We start from the raw sequence: 15,000 nt of genomic DNA, 5'->3' as shown, positions 1-15,000 counted from the left end.
ATGTATCCATTAATCTGATCCCTAAGAGAATTGCCAACAACACATGCTCTCTCTCTCTCTCTCTCTCTCTCTCTCTCTCTCTCTCACACACACACACACACACACACGCATACAACATATCCATGCGATGAAACACAAAATTGTGTTTACTCTCGTGAGTCTTTGCTCTGATGCCAGCCTTTTGATGCAGCTGTTTGGCATTATCTCAGTTTACCACATTAGCACACGCGAGGCGCAAACAGCGCTAAGTAAGTCTACCCCCCACATTAAGCGCTAAGTCACACACACACACACACACACCGGCTCTGTTACCTCACTCTTCTCTGTCTCTCCTCTCCAGACCAGCGTGCCTCTCAACACCAGCACGGCCTCCGTCCTGCAGTTTGCGCTTGGTGAGTAGCAACAACGAGCATAACGGCCTCAACGGCTGACGTAACGTCAAGGTTTAGGCTACTTAGCACAGCCCCTTTGTTCCCGTGGACACCACGTAGAGTTGATAATCACAGGTGTTACTGAAACATGTTGGTGAAATTACAAAGGTTAAAGCTAATTACACAGCTTTGGAATGTTTGGCTAATCATCTTTGCATTCTACCAGTTATAAGTATCACATGCCCTGATGCACCTGTGATAGCTTATTGCAATGCTTCAAACTATTGCTAAATAATGACTTGTTTTCACCGTTTTGACGGTAGCACCGTTAACGGCTGTTTTGCATTCCATGACTGGCGTTGGCCTTTACCGTTAGCATCGCATTTATGAAGAACTGACAGAGATAGCAAAATTGTTCTCTGAGCCAGGACTCAACTCAACTCACAACTTGTAGAATTGAGTTAATGGCAAACGCCAGTAAGACACCATGCCATTTCATGCTGTGTGTGTAATGGACATGATCTATTCTAAGTGAAGACTCATGACCTTTGTTAATGAGTTACACTACACTTCTACTTACAGTGTAATGTCTGAGTGGCTCGTCATAGTAAAGTCATGTTAGCTCTGTAAAGTGTCAGTGCTCTGTAAAGTGTCAGTAGCAGGTGCTGCTGAGACAGATACTCCGCTCTGTCTCTCTCTCTCTCTCTTCTAATGCATGATTTAAAGAGAGCCTAGAAAGCCACCCAGGAGAACCAAGCAAGGTTTTATAAGTAATTTATATTTCATGTCCATTATGTGCACTGTACAGTTCCTCCCTCTTTTTTTTCTGCTGTGGTCTCCTCTCACCTACATACTTCGCATGCAACAGCCACACACGCGCACACACACACACACGCGCACACACACACATACGCGCACAAACACACACATGCACCAACACATATAAACTCCCACACAACTGCACACATAGGCATCCTCTCAGCAAAAAGGCATTTTTAGCACTGAATTCTGTTTGCGCGTGCATTCCCAGTGACCACTGTTGTAAATGCTTGTGTGTGTGGTCATCAAACCCAGCAGGATTCTCTCTCAGTCTGCCTCTTGAGACACCATGCAGAGATGAGGAAGCACATCTGCCTTATACATACTGCATGAGAGCAGAGAGAGGTTATCTGGAGCTGCCACAGCGTAGCCCTGTTGGAGTCCGATAGCACACGTCTGCATTAGTCCCCTCTGACCTCCGACCTCTCCACTCATCTCTGCTGGAGGGCACATCTCCTCTCTCTCTCTCTCTCTCACCCTCTCTCTCTCTCTCACCCTCTCTCTCTCTCGCCACCTCTCTGTCTCTCTCTCTCCACCTCTCTGTCTCTCTCTCTCCAGCTCTCTGTCTCTCTCTCTCCACCTCTCTCTCTCTCTCTCTCTGGCCTAAAGTAGGGGCGGTCCCTGTTAAAGCATGGATCAGCATTTTGCTCATCCTTTTTCCTTGCTTTAGCTCCATACAGACCATAAGCCGCTCTCTCTCTCTCACACACATGCACAAACACACACACACACACACACACACACACACACACACACACAGATATTTCTCTTCGCCCGGCTCCTTCATGACACTGTTTAGACATCATTTATGTGGGCCTGGCGCGAGAAGGGCTCAGTGTCGGGAGGCCCCGGGGGCAGCCGTGGATCACTGGCAGCCTCAAGTGAGGAAATTGAATTGATGCCGAAAAAGCTGACACGTTGTTTTGCATCGGCGGCGGAGGAGGCTACGTTTCCTTCTCTGCTGCCTCCTCTCCGCGGGGCTTAGCGCGCTGACGCTAATACGCAGAGCTGTCGAGTCATGAGGAATGAGTGTGTTAAGTCTGCTCCGTGTCCGGCCGACTTGCATGCAAGCACACAAACACACACCCATGCACACACAAAATACAGAGAACATGTACGCAGTTGCTTATGTAAGCGTGCAAACACAGATACGCTCATACAAATATGTAAGCATATTAATCTGTTCCACCAATTCTCTGTCTTTGTGTGTGTGTGTGTGTGTGTGTGTGTGTGTGTGTGTGTGTTTATCTCTTTATTTAGGCTCTGGCTCCTGTCGCTTCAGCTACTCAGACCCCAGCATCATCGTCTCCTACAGCCTGAACAGCTCAGATGACTGGATCACTCTGGAGAAGATCAGGTCCTTCTCTCTTCTCTCTCTTCTCTCTCTCTCTCTCTCTCTCTCTCTCTCTCACTTTTTCTCTCTCCCTTTCCTTCTCTCTCTCCCTCTCTCTCCTTCCATCTCTTATCCTCGTCACACAGACTTCCATTCCTAATCCCCCCATCTGTCAGTAACAAACCGCCTCCCCCTGATTTCTCATTTCCGTCTCTGTTGCTCAAGAGCACCTTTAGTGTGTCTGTTTACATGCTAGACGAGGCCTAATTTCATAACGTGGTGTAAGCGTTGTGTTTAGCTTTTGTGTAAGCCTAGGTTTGCAGTCTGAGGATTACACTGATATTTTCTACCTGTGGATAGCAAAAACACACCTAGTTCCTCCACACCCTTAATGTACCCTCATACCTCAGTCTCCTGGTACTATGAGATTATTGGTTTTCTTTCTCATCTGCAGCTCCCCATTGTATAAAGTATGCTTACTACCAAGAGCATGCTCCTGGCTTTCCATTTTCCACACAACCCTCTATCAAAATCTCCTATTTCATTTTTTTAAGAATTGCTATTGGTAAACCTTTTTCTGATTCCATTCACGTTTTATTTGGCTCATTTCTCTTCTGTAATTTTCCTATTCTCTTAATGGAAGAAGATAAGACCCTCCAGATTCATTCAGCCTAGAACACCCTCATTCATTCACTCATCCACTCACTCACTCACTCACTAATTTACTTACTCACTGTCTCTCTCTCTCTCTCTCTCTCTCCATGTCTCTCTCTCTCCATCTCCCTCAGGGCCCCGTCTAACAGCAGCACGGTGGTGCACCTGCTGCCAATGCCGCTGGGCTCCAAAGAGGAGGGGGTGCGCGTGCGCTGGGCCCAGGAGCCGAGCAGCAGCCCCGACGGCTACGAGTCCTGCTGGGGGCTGGACAACGTGCTGCTGATCAACGCCGCCCAGAGGCCCAACCTGCTGGAAGATGCGTTGGATCCCCCTGACACCGCCAACTGGCTCTTCTTCCCTGGTGCCACTGTGAAGGTATGCTGACATATGAAAACTGTGTTTTTACTTTGATATTTAATGTAGACTTTACGCAAGGAAAGTGAACAGAACGTTACATAAGGATGAGGTAGCAACCATATGCCATATTCTTCCTTTAATCACAAAAGTCAATTACAAATCTCCACCAGCAGCCTGTGATAGCTTTTCTGACATTTCCGCGGCCCACAGAACTACATAATGCAAAGCCTGGAAGGCTAGTGGGAATAACAGGTGTATTAATCTGTCCTTCACGTGACCATGTACCATCAAAATTAATTTGAAGATGATACCAAAAGTAGTTGCCTATAAAAGCATACCTCAAAACGTGGCAAATTGCTGCATAGTGTTACTTTAAACTCAACAATTCTATAACTATTATTATACGATGGCCCATATAACAACTCACAAACACATGCTAAAAAACATAGATTTAAAAAAAGAATTTAAATCCCAGTAACTCCTCCTTAAGCAGTCTCTTTCTCTTTGCTCGTTGGCTAGCATGCCTGCCAGTCAGAGAAGAACGCCATGTACTTCCATGGGGGTGAGGGCCACAGCTTCGCCTCCACGCGGGACGTCGACCTGCACCGGGAGGAGGGTCGCAGCTACTGGGAGGAGGACTTTGAGAACCCACCCAGTGGGTGAGTGATGAGATGTGTGTGTGTGTGTGTGTGTGTGTGTGTGTGTGTGTGTGAGTGATGAGATGTGTGTGTGTGTGTGTGTGTGTGTGTGTGTGTGTGTTTAGAGGGGGATAGGTGTGTGTGCACGTCTGTTCGTGGGTGAGTGGTTTGTGCGAGCCATACCCATGTCCTGAAGAGCTGGGCTGGACGCAGAGAGAGCTCATTGGACGAGAGCGCGTGTGTGGGGAGACTGGGAGCAGAAGATGCCACGGTCAGGGGTGATGTGTCATATGTCAGGTGGTGGGCACGTGATTGAGTGTGACTCCTCCTGTGGAGGAGTGACAGAGCTCCTACCTGTCTAAAGAGGTGACACCATCTGCTGCGCAGAGGGAACGACAGCAGAAGAAGCTGGGACACGTCAGAGAGAGGGAGAGAGAGGAAGAGAGAGAGAGGGAGAGGAAGAGAGAGAGAGAGAGAGAGGGAGAGAGGGGCGAGGGTTAGAGAGATGGGAAGACAGCTTAGAGTTATATTATTTTAAAGTTTGCCTCCATCTGAATAATGACTGCTGCATTTACATTTATTTCCCGCCTCCTTTCCATATTTCAGTATATTTCAGTAAAGTATACATTGTGCTGCACTGTCAGTAGTCATTATCACCAGTCAGTCAGAGAGAGAGAGAGAGAGAGAGAGGTGCATGAAGACATGGGACAGATGAAGAGGCCATTAGTGGCCAATCAGATCATTGTGTGTCAGTATATGGAATAATGAATGAAGCCCTGGACAAGCTGGTGTTGCTGTTCCTCCTCTTCCTCCTCTTCCTCCTCTTCCTCTCTCTCTCTCTCTCTCTCTCTCTGTCTCTCATATACACACACACACACACACACACACACACACACACACACACACATTTTCACATTTAAAAGTCTCTTTCCACAGAAAGTCAACTCACTTTCCTAGACATTGTTCTAAACTGTAATTGCATATAAACCTTTAGACAGCTTCAGCTTATTAGCTCTAGTTAGTGTATCCACTGCCGAACTGTTCAGCTCTCAGGTGAAATTCATGGGGAGAGAAAAAGAGAGCAGGCGAGAGAGCGAGGGAGAGAGTCAGAGAGGGTAGTGGTGTGTGTTTAATGAGGCCACGTGTGGGAGTGTGTTTAGCATGTGCTGGGCTGAGGGGGAGTATTACATCTGTCATGTGCAGGCAGCAGGAGGGCCACCCAGCCTCTCTCTCTCTCTCTCTCTCTCTCTCTCACTTTCTCTCTCTCTCTCTGTCTCTGTCTCTCTCCGCTGCCTGGCTCTGCCTCCCCAACAGCCTGTGTACCTGCGAGATGGAGACTTCACACTCTCCCCAGTGTGAAATGTTTTTGCTCTGGAAAGTGTGTGCAGAGGGAAAGAGAGAGAGAAAGAGAGAGAGAGAGCGAGAGGGAGAGATATTTTGCAAGTGTGAGCTTCTTTTGACAGGTATATGGTTTAATGATTACTGAATGTACATAAACATTTCACCATTTTCCATCCTCATTACTGCAAACCAGCAGAGTGTCTTGTTGATAGTTCTGTGTAACCCCATGCAATTACTGTCTTGTTTATGACTTCATCATTACAGCCGGAAGTAATTACCTTTACCCGGCGCAAAACAGTGAACACTGAATAATGTGGTCTGTGGGATTGTCCATACAGTAAGTTGTTGCTGAAGCTTACTTTGTCCCCCACCCCTCCCCCTGCCTCAGGTGGGACATCGAGGGGGCCGTGTACGGGGCCCTGTGTGGGGAGGTGGAGTCCGGCTCGGCCCTGGTGTTCCAGAAGGAGGGCCTGAGGAAGGTGTGCACCCCGTACCTGGACACCACCTCCTACGGGAACCTGCGCTTCCACTTCACCATGGGTACCTCACAGCAGAGTCCATCACAAGACTAACGGCCCCACGAGCGAGGCTCTTTTTGTCATTCAGTTCTGTGCTGACAGTGCTCCCAGCTGATTGTGTGTGTGTGTGTGTGTGTGTGTGTGTGTGTGTGTGTGTGTGTGTGTGTGTGTGTGTGTGTCTGTGTGTGTGTGTGTGTGTGTCTGTGTGTGTGTGTGTGTGTGTGTGTGTGTGTGTGTGTGTGTTGTCTTTCACAGGAGGTGGGGAGTGTGACCCAGGAGAGTCCCATGAGAATAACGTCATCCTGTTCGGACGCTCTGAAGGGCGCAGGGACCACGTGCTCCTGGACACGCTGCCTTACTCAGCCTACAGGGTAGAGCCCTCGGTCCACACGCTTCTCCACACGCTTTCTGTCCACACGCTTTCTCTCCACACGCTTTCCGTCCACACGCTTTCTCTCCACACGCTTTCTGTCCACACGCTTTCTCTCCACACGCTTTCTGTCCACACGCTTCTCCACACGCTTTCTGTCCACACGCTTTCTCTCCACACGCTTTCCGTCCACACGCTTCTCTCCACACGCTTTCTGTCCACACGCTTCTCCACACGCTTCTCCACACGCTTTCTCTCCACACGCTTCTCCACCCGCAGCACATCTCATCAGCTAATCACTACACAGCTCAGACCTCCACAACTGTTTGATACAGAATTACAGTAAAATGTCAAATATGGACAGAATAGCTAAATAAGAAATGTAATTGCCAAATGATGTTTGCAAAGGTAGAACTTATCAAGATAATTATCAAGCACCAGTGTAGCTGAATCTAGATAAACCATATATACGTAGATAAATCATATTTTGCTATACAACTTGAACACAGTGTGACTATAAAAGTAATATTTACCAATCTATACATTCCTCTTTCCTCTCTCTTCCTGTTTTTCTCTCTATTCCTTTCTGCCCTCCTGCCCTCTCCTCTCCTCTCCTCTCTCCCAGTCTCCGGCCGTTGTGTCGGTGGCGTTGCCGACGGAGCTCCAGACTCCCGTGACTCAGTTCTGTCTGGAGCAGCGCTCTCACGGCGGAGCCGGGCGCCACGTCTGGGCAATAGACTTCCTACAACTTCTGCCCGTCCTCCCCGGTGCCCACACACATGTGGCCCAGTTCTCCATCAACCTCGGCTGCGGCTCATACCAGCCTGCCAACAGGTGCCCAGTGCCCCTCTCTGTAACTGTTTCTCTTCCTTGAACTTGACTCTGGCTCTAATTCTACCTGTCAGTATCAATATTTACTTAGCCTGAAAATGCTCTCTCTCTGCCTCTCTCTCTCTTTCTCTCTCTGCCTCTCTCTCTCTCTCTCTCTCTCTCTCTCTCACTCTCTGTCTCTGTCACTGCACAACATGAAGCCAGGCAACATTGTACAGCAGAATATTTTTTGCTGAGAATATTCTATCTCTCTCTCTCTCTCTCTCTCTCTCTCTCTCTCTCTCTATCTCTCTCTCTCTCTCTCTCTCTCTGTCACTGTTTAGCACACCATCTGAGCCCACTCTCCTAATCCTGTGCCATGTTTAGCTATAACTGTGGCACTATTTAAGTGGAGAAGTGATGAAGGGTTTGGGAAAAGAGCATGCTCATACTCATTAAATGAATATACCAATTAAAGCATATGTGTGATCTTCCCTGTTGCTGAGAGCTTAATGCTAAGGCACCATTTTAAGTTCTCCCCCTTTCCACCAGGGTGTGACTCGTAACTGTAGTAACTATAACTGTATTCATGAGAATCGTTAACACTATATTGAAATATTGGGTTCAGTCTGGGAATAAAATGGGAGTGTTTCTTTCTACAGTTTCTTTTTTTTCCGTTTTTTGAAGGGAGTGCCTCATCTTTATTGCCAAGAGCACAAGACTTCTTTAAAGGTCTACGTGCTTTTAGCGGGGCTGAGTTGCGTCTCCTCCAACCGTCTCGTCTCAAGTGTTTTGATTGGTGGAGCCCTCCGGGTTGCCCATACATAAAACAGACATGTAAAATCCCCCGAAGATTGGCATTCTCAAGCACTGCCCTGCTGCCTGATGCAACATCCTCTAAGTCTGTGCAACCGGGAGAGTTATGAGCACCAATGACATGGATGAGGATGTGTCTGCTCTCTGTACTTCTTAGAAATGTCCATAGACTAGCCCTGTAGTGTTTATTGTCTTAGCTGGCCCAGTAATCGTTGTGTGTACTTCTGTGTGGCAGTGTCAATCTGGAGTTCTCCACCAATCACGGGCGCTCCTGGTCCCTCCTCCACACCGAGTGCCTGCCTGACCTGTGTGCTGGGCCTCACCTTCCCCACAGCACCACCTACTCCTCCGAGAACTACAGCGGGTCAGTGTGTGTGTGTGTGTTTAGTGTAGTGTGTGTGTGTGTGTGTGTGTGTGTGTGTGTGTGTGTGTGTGTGTGTGTTCAGTGTAGTGTGTTGTACATACATGTATGTGTGCATGTGGTGTGTGTGTGCCTGTGTGTTTGTTTAACTTTCACCAACACAGCACACCATATACCTCACAGAGGCAAGTGTTTGCCTGTGTTCCTCTGCCTGGTCTCATCGCTACGTGTCTTCGTATAGGTGGACGAGGATCTCCATCCCTCTGCCCAATGCAGCTCTGACTGAGAGCACTCGCTTCCGCTGGCGCCAGACGGGCACTGGACCCGCCAACATGTGGGCCATAGACAACGGTGAGCAGAGAGAGAGACCCTCTCGTGGCTCTTCGTGTGACTCGTAATTCAAACAATACGTCGAGACAACAACGTGCCCCTTTTTTACCTCCTAGTATCTTAGCCACGTTGTTGTCCGGAAGCGCTACCGGGCTAGCAAACTGAATGAATGTTCTCACCTGCTGTTTGTCTGTGTTCCAGTGTACATTGGACCGACCTGTCTGCGGTTCTGCTCTGGGAGAGGACACTGCTCTCGCACCGGCTGCAAGTGTGTACAAAACAACCTGACTCTCCCTGTCAGCTCTCTAATGCTCACTGTCCAAAAAATGTTTTTCTATTGCAATTTGACTACTATAATGGACATTAATTATAGGCCTTACCCACTCTCATCATCTGCTCTGTCCTAATGTTTTTCCTTCTGTCGCTACCCCTCTCCCTCATCTCTCCCCACCCTTTTCCTCCACCCACAGGTGTGATCCAGGTTTCAGTGGGCCGGCGTGTGAGCTGGCCTCTCAGACGTTCCCGGCGTTCCTGTCGGAGGGCTTCTCCAGCCCGCGCCTCTCCTCCTACCACAGCTTCTCGTCGCTGCGCGGGGCCGAGGTCAGCTTTGGCTGCGGCGTGCTGGCCAGCGGCAAGGCCCTGGTCTTCAACCGTGACAGCAGGAGACACCTGGTCACGACCCCTCTGGACAGCTCTCAGGCCAGGTGAAGACTCGCCTAAAGTGATGAGAGCCAGAGAGAGAGACAGAGAGGGGCGATGAGAGTGCAGTGGTAGATGTTAAAACGAAAACAAAACGCATTAAGGGGAGATTAGAGAAGGCAGAGATTGGGGTAAACATGGAGAGCGAGAGAAAAAGTGGGAGTGAAATGGAAGAATTGGGTAGATGCCGCCAGGAAAAAGAAGACATAAACAGATGTGAAGAGAGAAGAGAAACATGGAGAGAAAGAAAAGACGAACTGGCCTTGGTGCAGCACTCCACTCCAGCAATACAGAGTGCGCTGCGTGGGAGGCATTTTCATGTTGCTGGTAAAATAAGACTCCATATAAGTCTGACTATAAAACTGAATTATGATGTTTCAGTCATTCTCCCACACCCCCAAAACCTCTCTTGGCATCTCTTGGCAGACACAGCGAAGAGAGTAACCAGAGAACGCTCTAACATTCACAGCCCAGGCTGGATAGACCATAGAGACAGAGCAGGCTTCAGCCTAGGGCCCTGCGTATCCTGACGATCCCATAACAACGTAGCGTACAACATAGAGGGTTGGTCCATTAGGGCCCCCCTAATCCGGTGTGACTCAGGATGTATCAGGGGGAAGGGCAATAATTTGGAGGTAATATTATTATTTAAAAAAAAAGTATAATTACACAGTACATAAACTTTTATAGTATATTATTAAGATATTATATTTTGATTTATATTATTAAGATCTTTTTTCATTGCATGCACATTAGTCAGTAGTACACTTAGTGTGTGTGTGTGTGTGTGTGTGTGTGTGTGTGTGTGTGTGTGTGTGCGTGTGTGTGTGCGTGTGCGTGTGCGTGTGCGTGTGCGTGTGCGTGTGCGTGTACGTGTGCGTGCGCGTGCGTGTGTGTGCGTGTGTGTGTGTGTGTATGGGAAGCCACAGTGAATCTCAGCTGTCTCTGAACTCTCTGACCTCAGTAGGAGGCTCTAGTGCTGACTGCATCCAGCCGTGTTGCAGACACTCGTCTCCTTTTTGTCATCTCGCTGTCCTTCTCTCTATCATTCTCTCTCTCTCTCTCTCTCTCTCTCTGTCCCTCCATCCCGGAGGGGGCTGATGGATGTTGATGGTGGGGAGGGCTGCTGATGAGAGGAGAGATGAAGAGATGATGGATGTACAAAGAGAGAGAGAGAGAGATGGATAAAGAGAAAGAGAGGTGCGATGAGATGGCATCTCTGTTGATTGACCGATGACGCCTGTTGCTGCACCCTGTGTGCCATCTGATGGCCATATTTTAAGTGAGCGTCCTCTCCCGATTGAATGAACACCTGGTGGAGAGAGAGAGAGAGAGAGAGAGGGAGAGAGAGACTGAGCAGGAGAGATAGAGAGAGAGAGAGAGAGAGACTAATTAAGCCATGCTGTCAAGGGCAGTGGACCTGAGGGAGGTGAGCCCAGGCAGAGGGCAGAGGGAGGATAACGGCGTCTCTATGATGTCCTTCCATCTCCTCTTATCGTCACCAATCACCAGTCATATATGAGACGGCCATGGCGCAGCACGGATACAGACAGACATGCAAGCACATACTCACTCACACATACACAAGAAAACACACACACATACACACACTGAAGTACAGTACATACACATATTAATCACACCATGAAAGTGTGTAACCATTTCTCATAATATATACATTATACACATGCAGGGGTGCACTCAGTTCTGTTGGACACTGTAGGTTATGTTTTCCTCTCTAGTTTCCGTATATCCCTAAACGTTCGCTGTTTAAATTGACTTACCATTCATCATCTCTTCTCTTCCTTCCCAAACTTTTTGTGTCACTCTCCCTCCCCTCACTCTCTCCTTCCACTTTCTCTCCCTCTCTCCTGTCCTTCTCTCTCTCTCTCTCTCTCTCTCTCTCTCTCTCTCTCCCTCCCCATGCCGCAGGTATCTCCAGTTCACGTTGAGGCTGGGCAGTCGCAGCACGCTGAGCTCCTGTCCTGCTCCAGACAAGCCTGGTGAGGGCGTGTTGCTCCATTTCTCCTCTGACAACGGCATCACCTGGACCCTACTGCAGCACTACGCCTACCAGGGCTTTCACGAGCCCAGGTACTGACTCCCACACTCATCTAGTACACAGCTCTCACCTCACACTCTATCTGTCTGTCTGTCTGTCTGTCTGTCTGACCATAAAGAAGCTGAAGAGCAGTGGAGCTTTTTTAGGTCAGTAGGTTAGTGAACCAGGGGGAGCATGAGGAGAAGGAGAAGATGACTCTCTGAGGATAAAAGATCCAGTAAAGTCATGTACATGCTAATGTAGAGCCGTCTTTTACTAATGAGTGGCGATGTTCACAGAAATAGTTCTGTGCGAGTTTCTTCAATTGACCTAACGAACCTGGGGTATTTTAGGCACTTCAGCTCTCCATGGTTTGTCTTTCAGGATCGTCTCTGTGGAGCTGCCCCCTGGCGCCCGTAAGTTCGGGGTGCAGTTCCGCTGGTGGCAGCCGTACCACTCGGGGCGCGGGCAGGACGTGTGGGCGCTGGACGAGATCACGATGACCTCCGTGCTTTTCAACACCATCAGCCTGGACTTCAGTAACGTGCTGGATGTCACCCAGAGCTTGGGCTTCTACCTGGGCCACGTGCAGCCCTACTGCGAGCACGACTGGACCCTCAGGTATGGTTCAGACCGCTTTGATAGCTTAAACGACCTGAAATCCAAGGAAAAACATTCAGAATGTAAAAACACCTGTATTGTTCTACCATCAGTTCTACCAACCATTACATATTTAAAGGAAGGACCGATTAATGCTTTGAACATAGGCATATGACGCCAACCAATAGTCATCTCAACTGATGGCTGGACCACAGAGCTACTTATTCTTTTTTGAAAAATCCCTTGCTTATTTTCACACAATCATAATTTCACACAAACATGAAATACCTGAAGGCAGAAACAGAAGCAGTCTGATGGTTATTTCTGGCATACTCAGTTGGACTCGGCCACGGTGTGGTTAGAGCGGCGTGATTAGCATTGCATCATCAGCATTGTAATCCTCTGCAGTTTCTCTGGAGAGCCCAGCCCCGGCTCCAGCATCCGCTACGTGGAGACCCAGTCCATGCAGATCGGGGCGTCCTACACGCTGCAGTTCTCCCTGGTCATGGGCTGTGGCCGCGAGCCTTCGCCCCACATCGACACGCAGGTGCGCCTGGAGTTCTCCACCAACCACGGCCTCACCTGGCACCTGGTCAAAGAGGTAAGACTGGACTCAAGCAACCTTTGTTTTCAGTTCCTTGTTTAATTGGATTAGAAAATCAGAAACCAAACTCAGCAATGCGTAGTGTATTACAGAGACCTGCATCAGTTTATGTTCTTTTATGCTGATACTGCTGTTTTTTCTATATTCATTTTACATGGTTTGCTTGTGTTATGTCAACTGTTTCAAAGCTTTTTAAGTTATGTTAAACAGTTTTCAGATCACCATTTACAGGGTTTCAAACCTGGGACACAAATTAAATACACCAGGAGAACAGTGACACATTTGAAAATGGGTGCTGCAGTTCTGAAGAAGGAAATCTCAAATACAAAATAATGTTTGCAGAGATTATAATTTTTTTTCCAGCCTATCAAAACATGCAAGCCTTCAGAAATTAGTTTCAATCTTGCAAAACCTCAACCGTTCAATGCTTTCTCTTCAGTTATACAATTATAGCATGATATTTACTCCATACTTTTACTGATTATTTAATGCAGGTCATTTTTTTCACGCTTGTCATATTGAATTGTATAATGTTTAATGACAACCATTATCACCCTGTCTATGTAATATTCTGCAATTTTGATGAGAATCTAAATTCAATCATATGCTAATTGTAGCAAGAGGGTGTGATTTATTCCTAATCATAAATATTGATCATTTCATTCCATTCATAATCCCTCGCGCGCAGCCTGCCCTTAATATGCGACAGTTAGAGGAATTAGCGTGTTAGCAGATAGCCGTGTCAGAAATTGTGTTGACTAAGCTGCTAGGCTGCTGACAGCTTTTTTCTCTGATTATTCATTCAGCTGCCTCGGCTTCATTTCCATTCAACGGGAAATTACTCCGCCAGCCTCTCTGGTGTCGGCCGCCGTACATGGCTTTCTGTCCTGATTTAATTCATCAGGAAATGTCAGCGTCTCTGCTGGAAGCCCCCCCAAAAAATGGGTTTACTCTTAAAGCTCTTCTCGACTGTACCACTTTGATTGTACCAACCGGCTGTGATTCCTGCTGTTGTGGTGGATTTGGCGCGGCTCTCTGGGTGGGTAGTGGCTGTGGTTGTGGTTGTGGCTGAGTGTTAACTGTGTGGTGGTGGTGGTTGGTGATTGTGGTGCAGGCCTGTCTGCCAGGGATGCCCAGCTGCTCGGAGTACACGGCGCCCAGCATCTACCATCCCTCTGAGTTCAGCAACTGGAGGAGAATCACCCTGCCTCTGCCCCACAAAACATGGTGAGTGAGAGACACACACACACACACACACACACACACACACACACACACACACACACACACACACACACACACATTCTTTCTTCTCAAGACCAGTAGCAAATATTGCCCCCAATCCCACCTTGCTGTACCTCTCCACTTTGTAAATAAAGGTGTCCTAACATAATTCTCTGCCTGATAAAAGGTCACGGGGTCAGCCTTGTAAATCAGTACTAAAGATGCCTCTCCACACCTCTCTGATTAAAGAAAGGGGGTGGAGGTCATCGTGCAATCACGCTGCAGGTCACCACGTCGTCAAACTGACCTCCCTAACACCCCTCATAAACGTGGTGGCGCGTGCCATATATCTGCCATTTATCACTCTCACACATGCACAGGCATGTACCAAAATATTGAGATGGGGGGAGGGGGTGAAAAGAGTGTCACATTCCATCAGCAGAGAGATATTCAGCCTCTGCTATTACTCTGATTCATATGGCAGTACCTGATCTCAACAGGAACATGATGCACGTAGGTCAGAGCTTGGCGTAGGAGCTTGGCATAGGCTGACATTGTGGCTACCATTTGCTCCTCAGTGCATTTTTATTCTTCCCCATACTCCTGTCTGCATTGGGATTTACATTCCCACTGATAAAGTTCCCAGTTACTGAAATGCCAGCGATGATCAGTCTCTCCCTCTAATCTCCTCATGGATCTGTGAGCTGGCGTCTGCCTGTTGTCTGATGATGCCCTGTTTTGACTGGGGTTTTCCAGGTCCAGTGCCACGCGGTTCCGCTGGATTCAGAACTACTACAGTGAGCAGGACGAGTGGGCGCTGGATGACATCTACATCGGGCAGCAGTGCCCACAGATGTGCCACGGGCACGGCTGGTGCGACCACGGACACTGCCGGTGAGGGCAAACACACATGAGCAGCGGCTCTCATGCACACACATACACATCAGTACAAAACAATACTACTCTGGAAAAGGTTGTACTAGGTTTACAAAAGACTGCCATATGAAATGAAGATTTTGAAACCCACTGTAAGCCCCTGCAGTTGGATTCAAATGTGTTTGTTTATTCATTCATCCATAAACATACAAATATTATAAAATGAATAAACATCCAA

At 48.1% G+C, this 15,000-nt stretch overlaps 1 protein-coding gene across 1 annotated transcript in view; it reads left to right on the top strand.

Moving 5' to 3' along the window:
• Positions 1 to 15,000, top strand: part of reln (reelin) — a 108,755-nt gene that overhangs the window by 65,776 nt on the left and 27,979 nt on the right. Inside the window, exons 8-23 of the mRNA XM_031565283.2 lie at positions 341 to 392; positions 2,451 to 2,547; positions 3,312 to 3,552; positions 4,054 to 4,193; positions 5,902 to 6,053; positions 6,287 to 6,402; positions 7,027 to 7,235; positions 8,263 to 8,391; positions 8,630 to 8,739; positions 8,920 to 8,986; positions 9,189 to 9,422; positions 11,350 to 11,511; positions 11,843 to 12,079; positions 12,467 to 12,659; positions 13,777 to 13,889; positions 14,643 to 14,780. Coding sequence (XP_031421143.1) covers positions 341 to 392; positions 2,451 to 2,547; positions 3,312 to 3,552; positions 4,054 to 4,193; positions 5,902 to 6,053; positions 6,287 to 6,402; positions 7,027 to 7,235; positions 8,263 to 8,391; positions 8,630 to 8,739; positions 8,920 to 8,986; positions 9,189 to 9,422; positions 11,350 to 11,511; positions 11,843 to 12,079; positions 12,467 to 12,659; positions 13,777 to 13,889; positions 14,643 to 14,780 — 2,390 coding nt within the window. The remainder of the gene's footprint in view (positions 1 to 340; positions 393 to 2,450; positions 2,548 to 3,311; positions 3,553 to 4,053; positions 4,194 to 5,901; positions 6,054 to 6,286; positions 6,403 to 7,026; positions 7,236 to 8,262; positions 8,392 to 8,629; positions 8,740 to 8,919; positions 8,987 to 9,188; positions 9,423 to 11,349; positions 11,512 to 11,842; positions 12,080 to 12,466; positions 12,660 to 13,776; positions 13,890 to 14,642; positions 14,781 to 15,000) is intronic.

This window comes from Clupea harengus, chromosome 3 (genome assembly GCF_900700415.2).
Source record: "Clupea harengus chromosome 3, Ch_v2.0.2, whole genome shotgun sequence".
NCBI classification, from domain to species: Eukaryota; Metazoa; Chordata; class Actinopteri; order Clupeiformes; family Clupeidae; genus Clupea; species Clupea harengus.
This window is presented reverse-complemented; position numbering and strand designations above follow the sequence as displayed.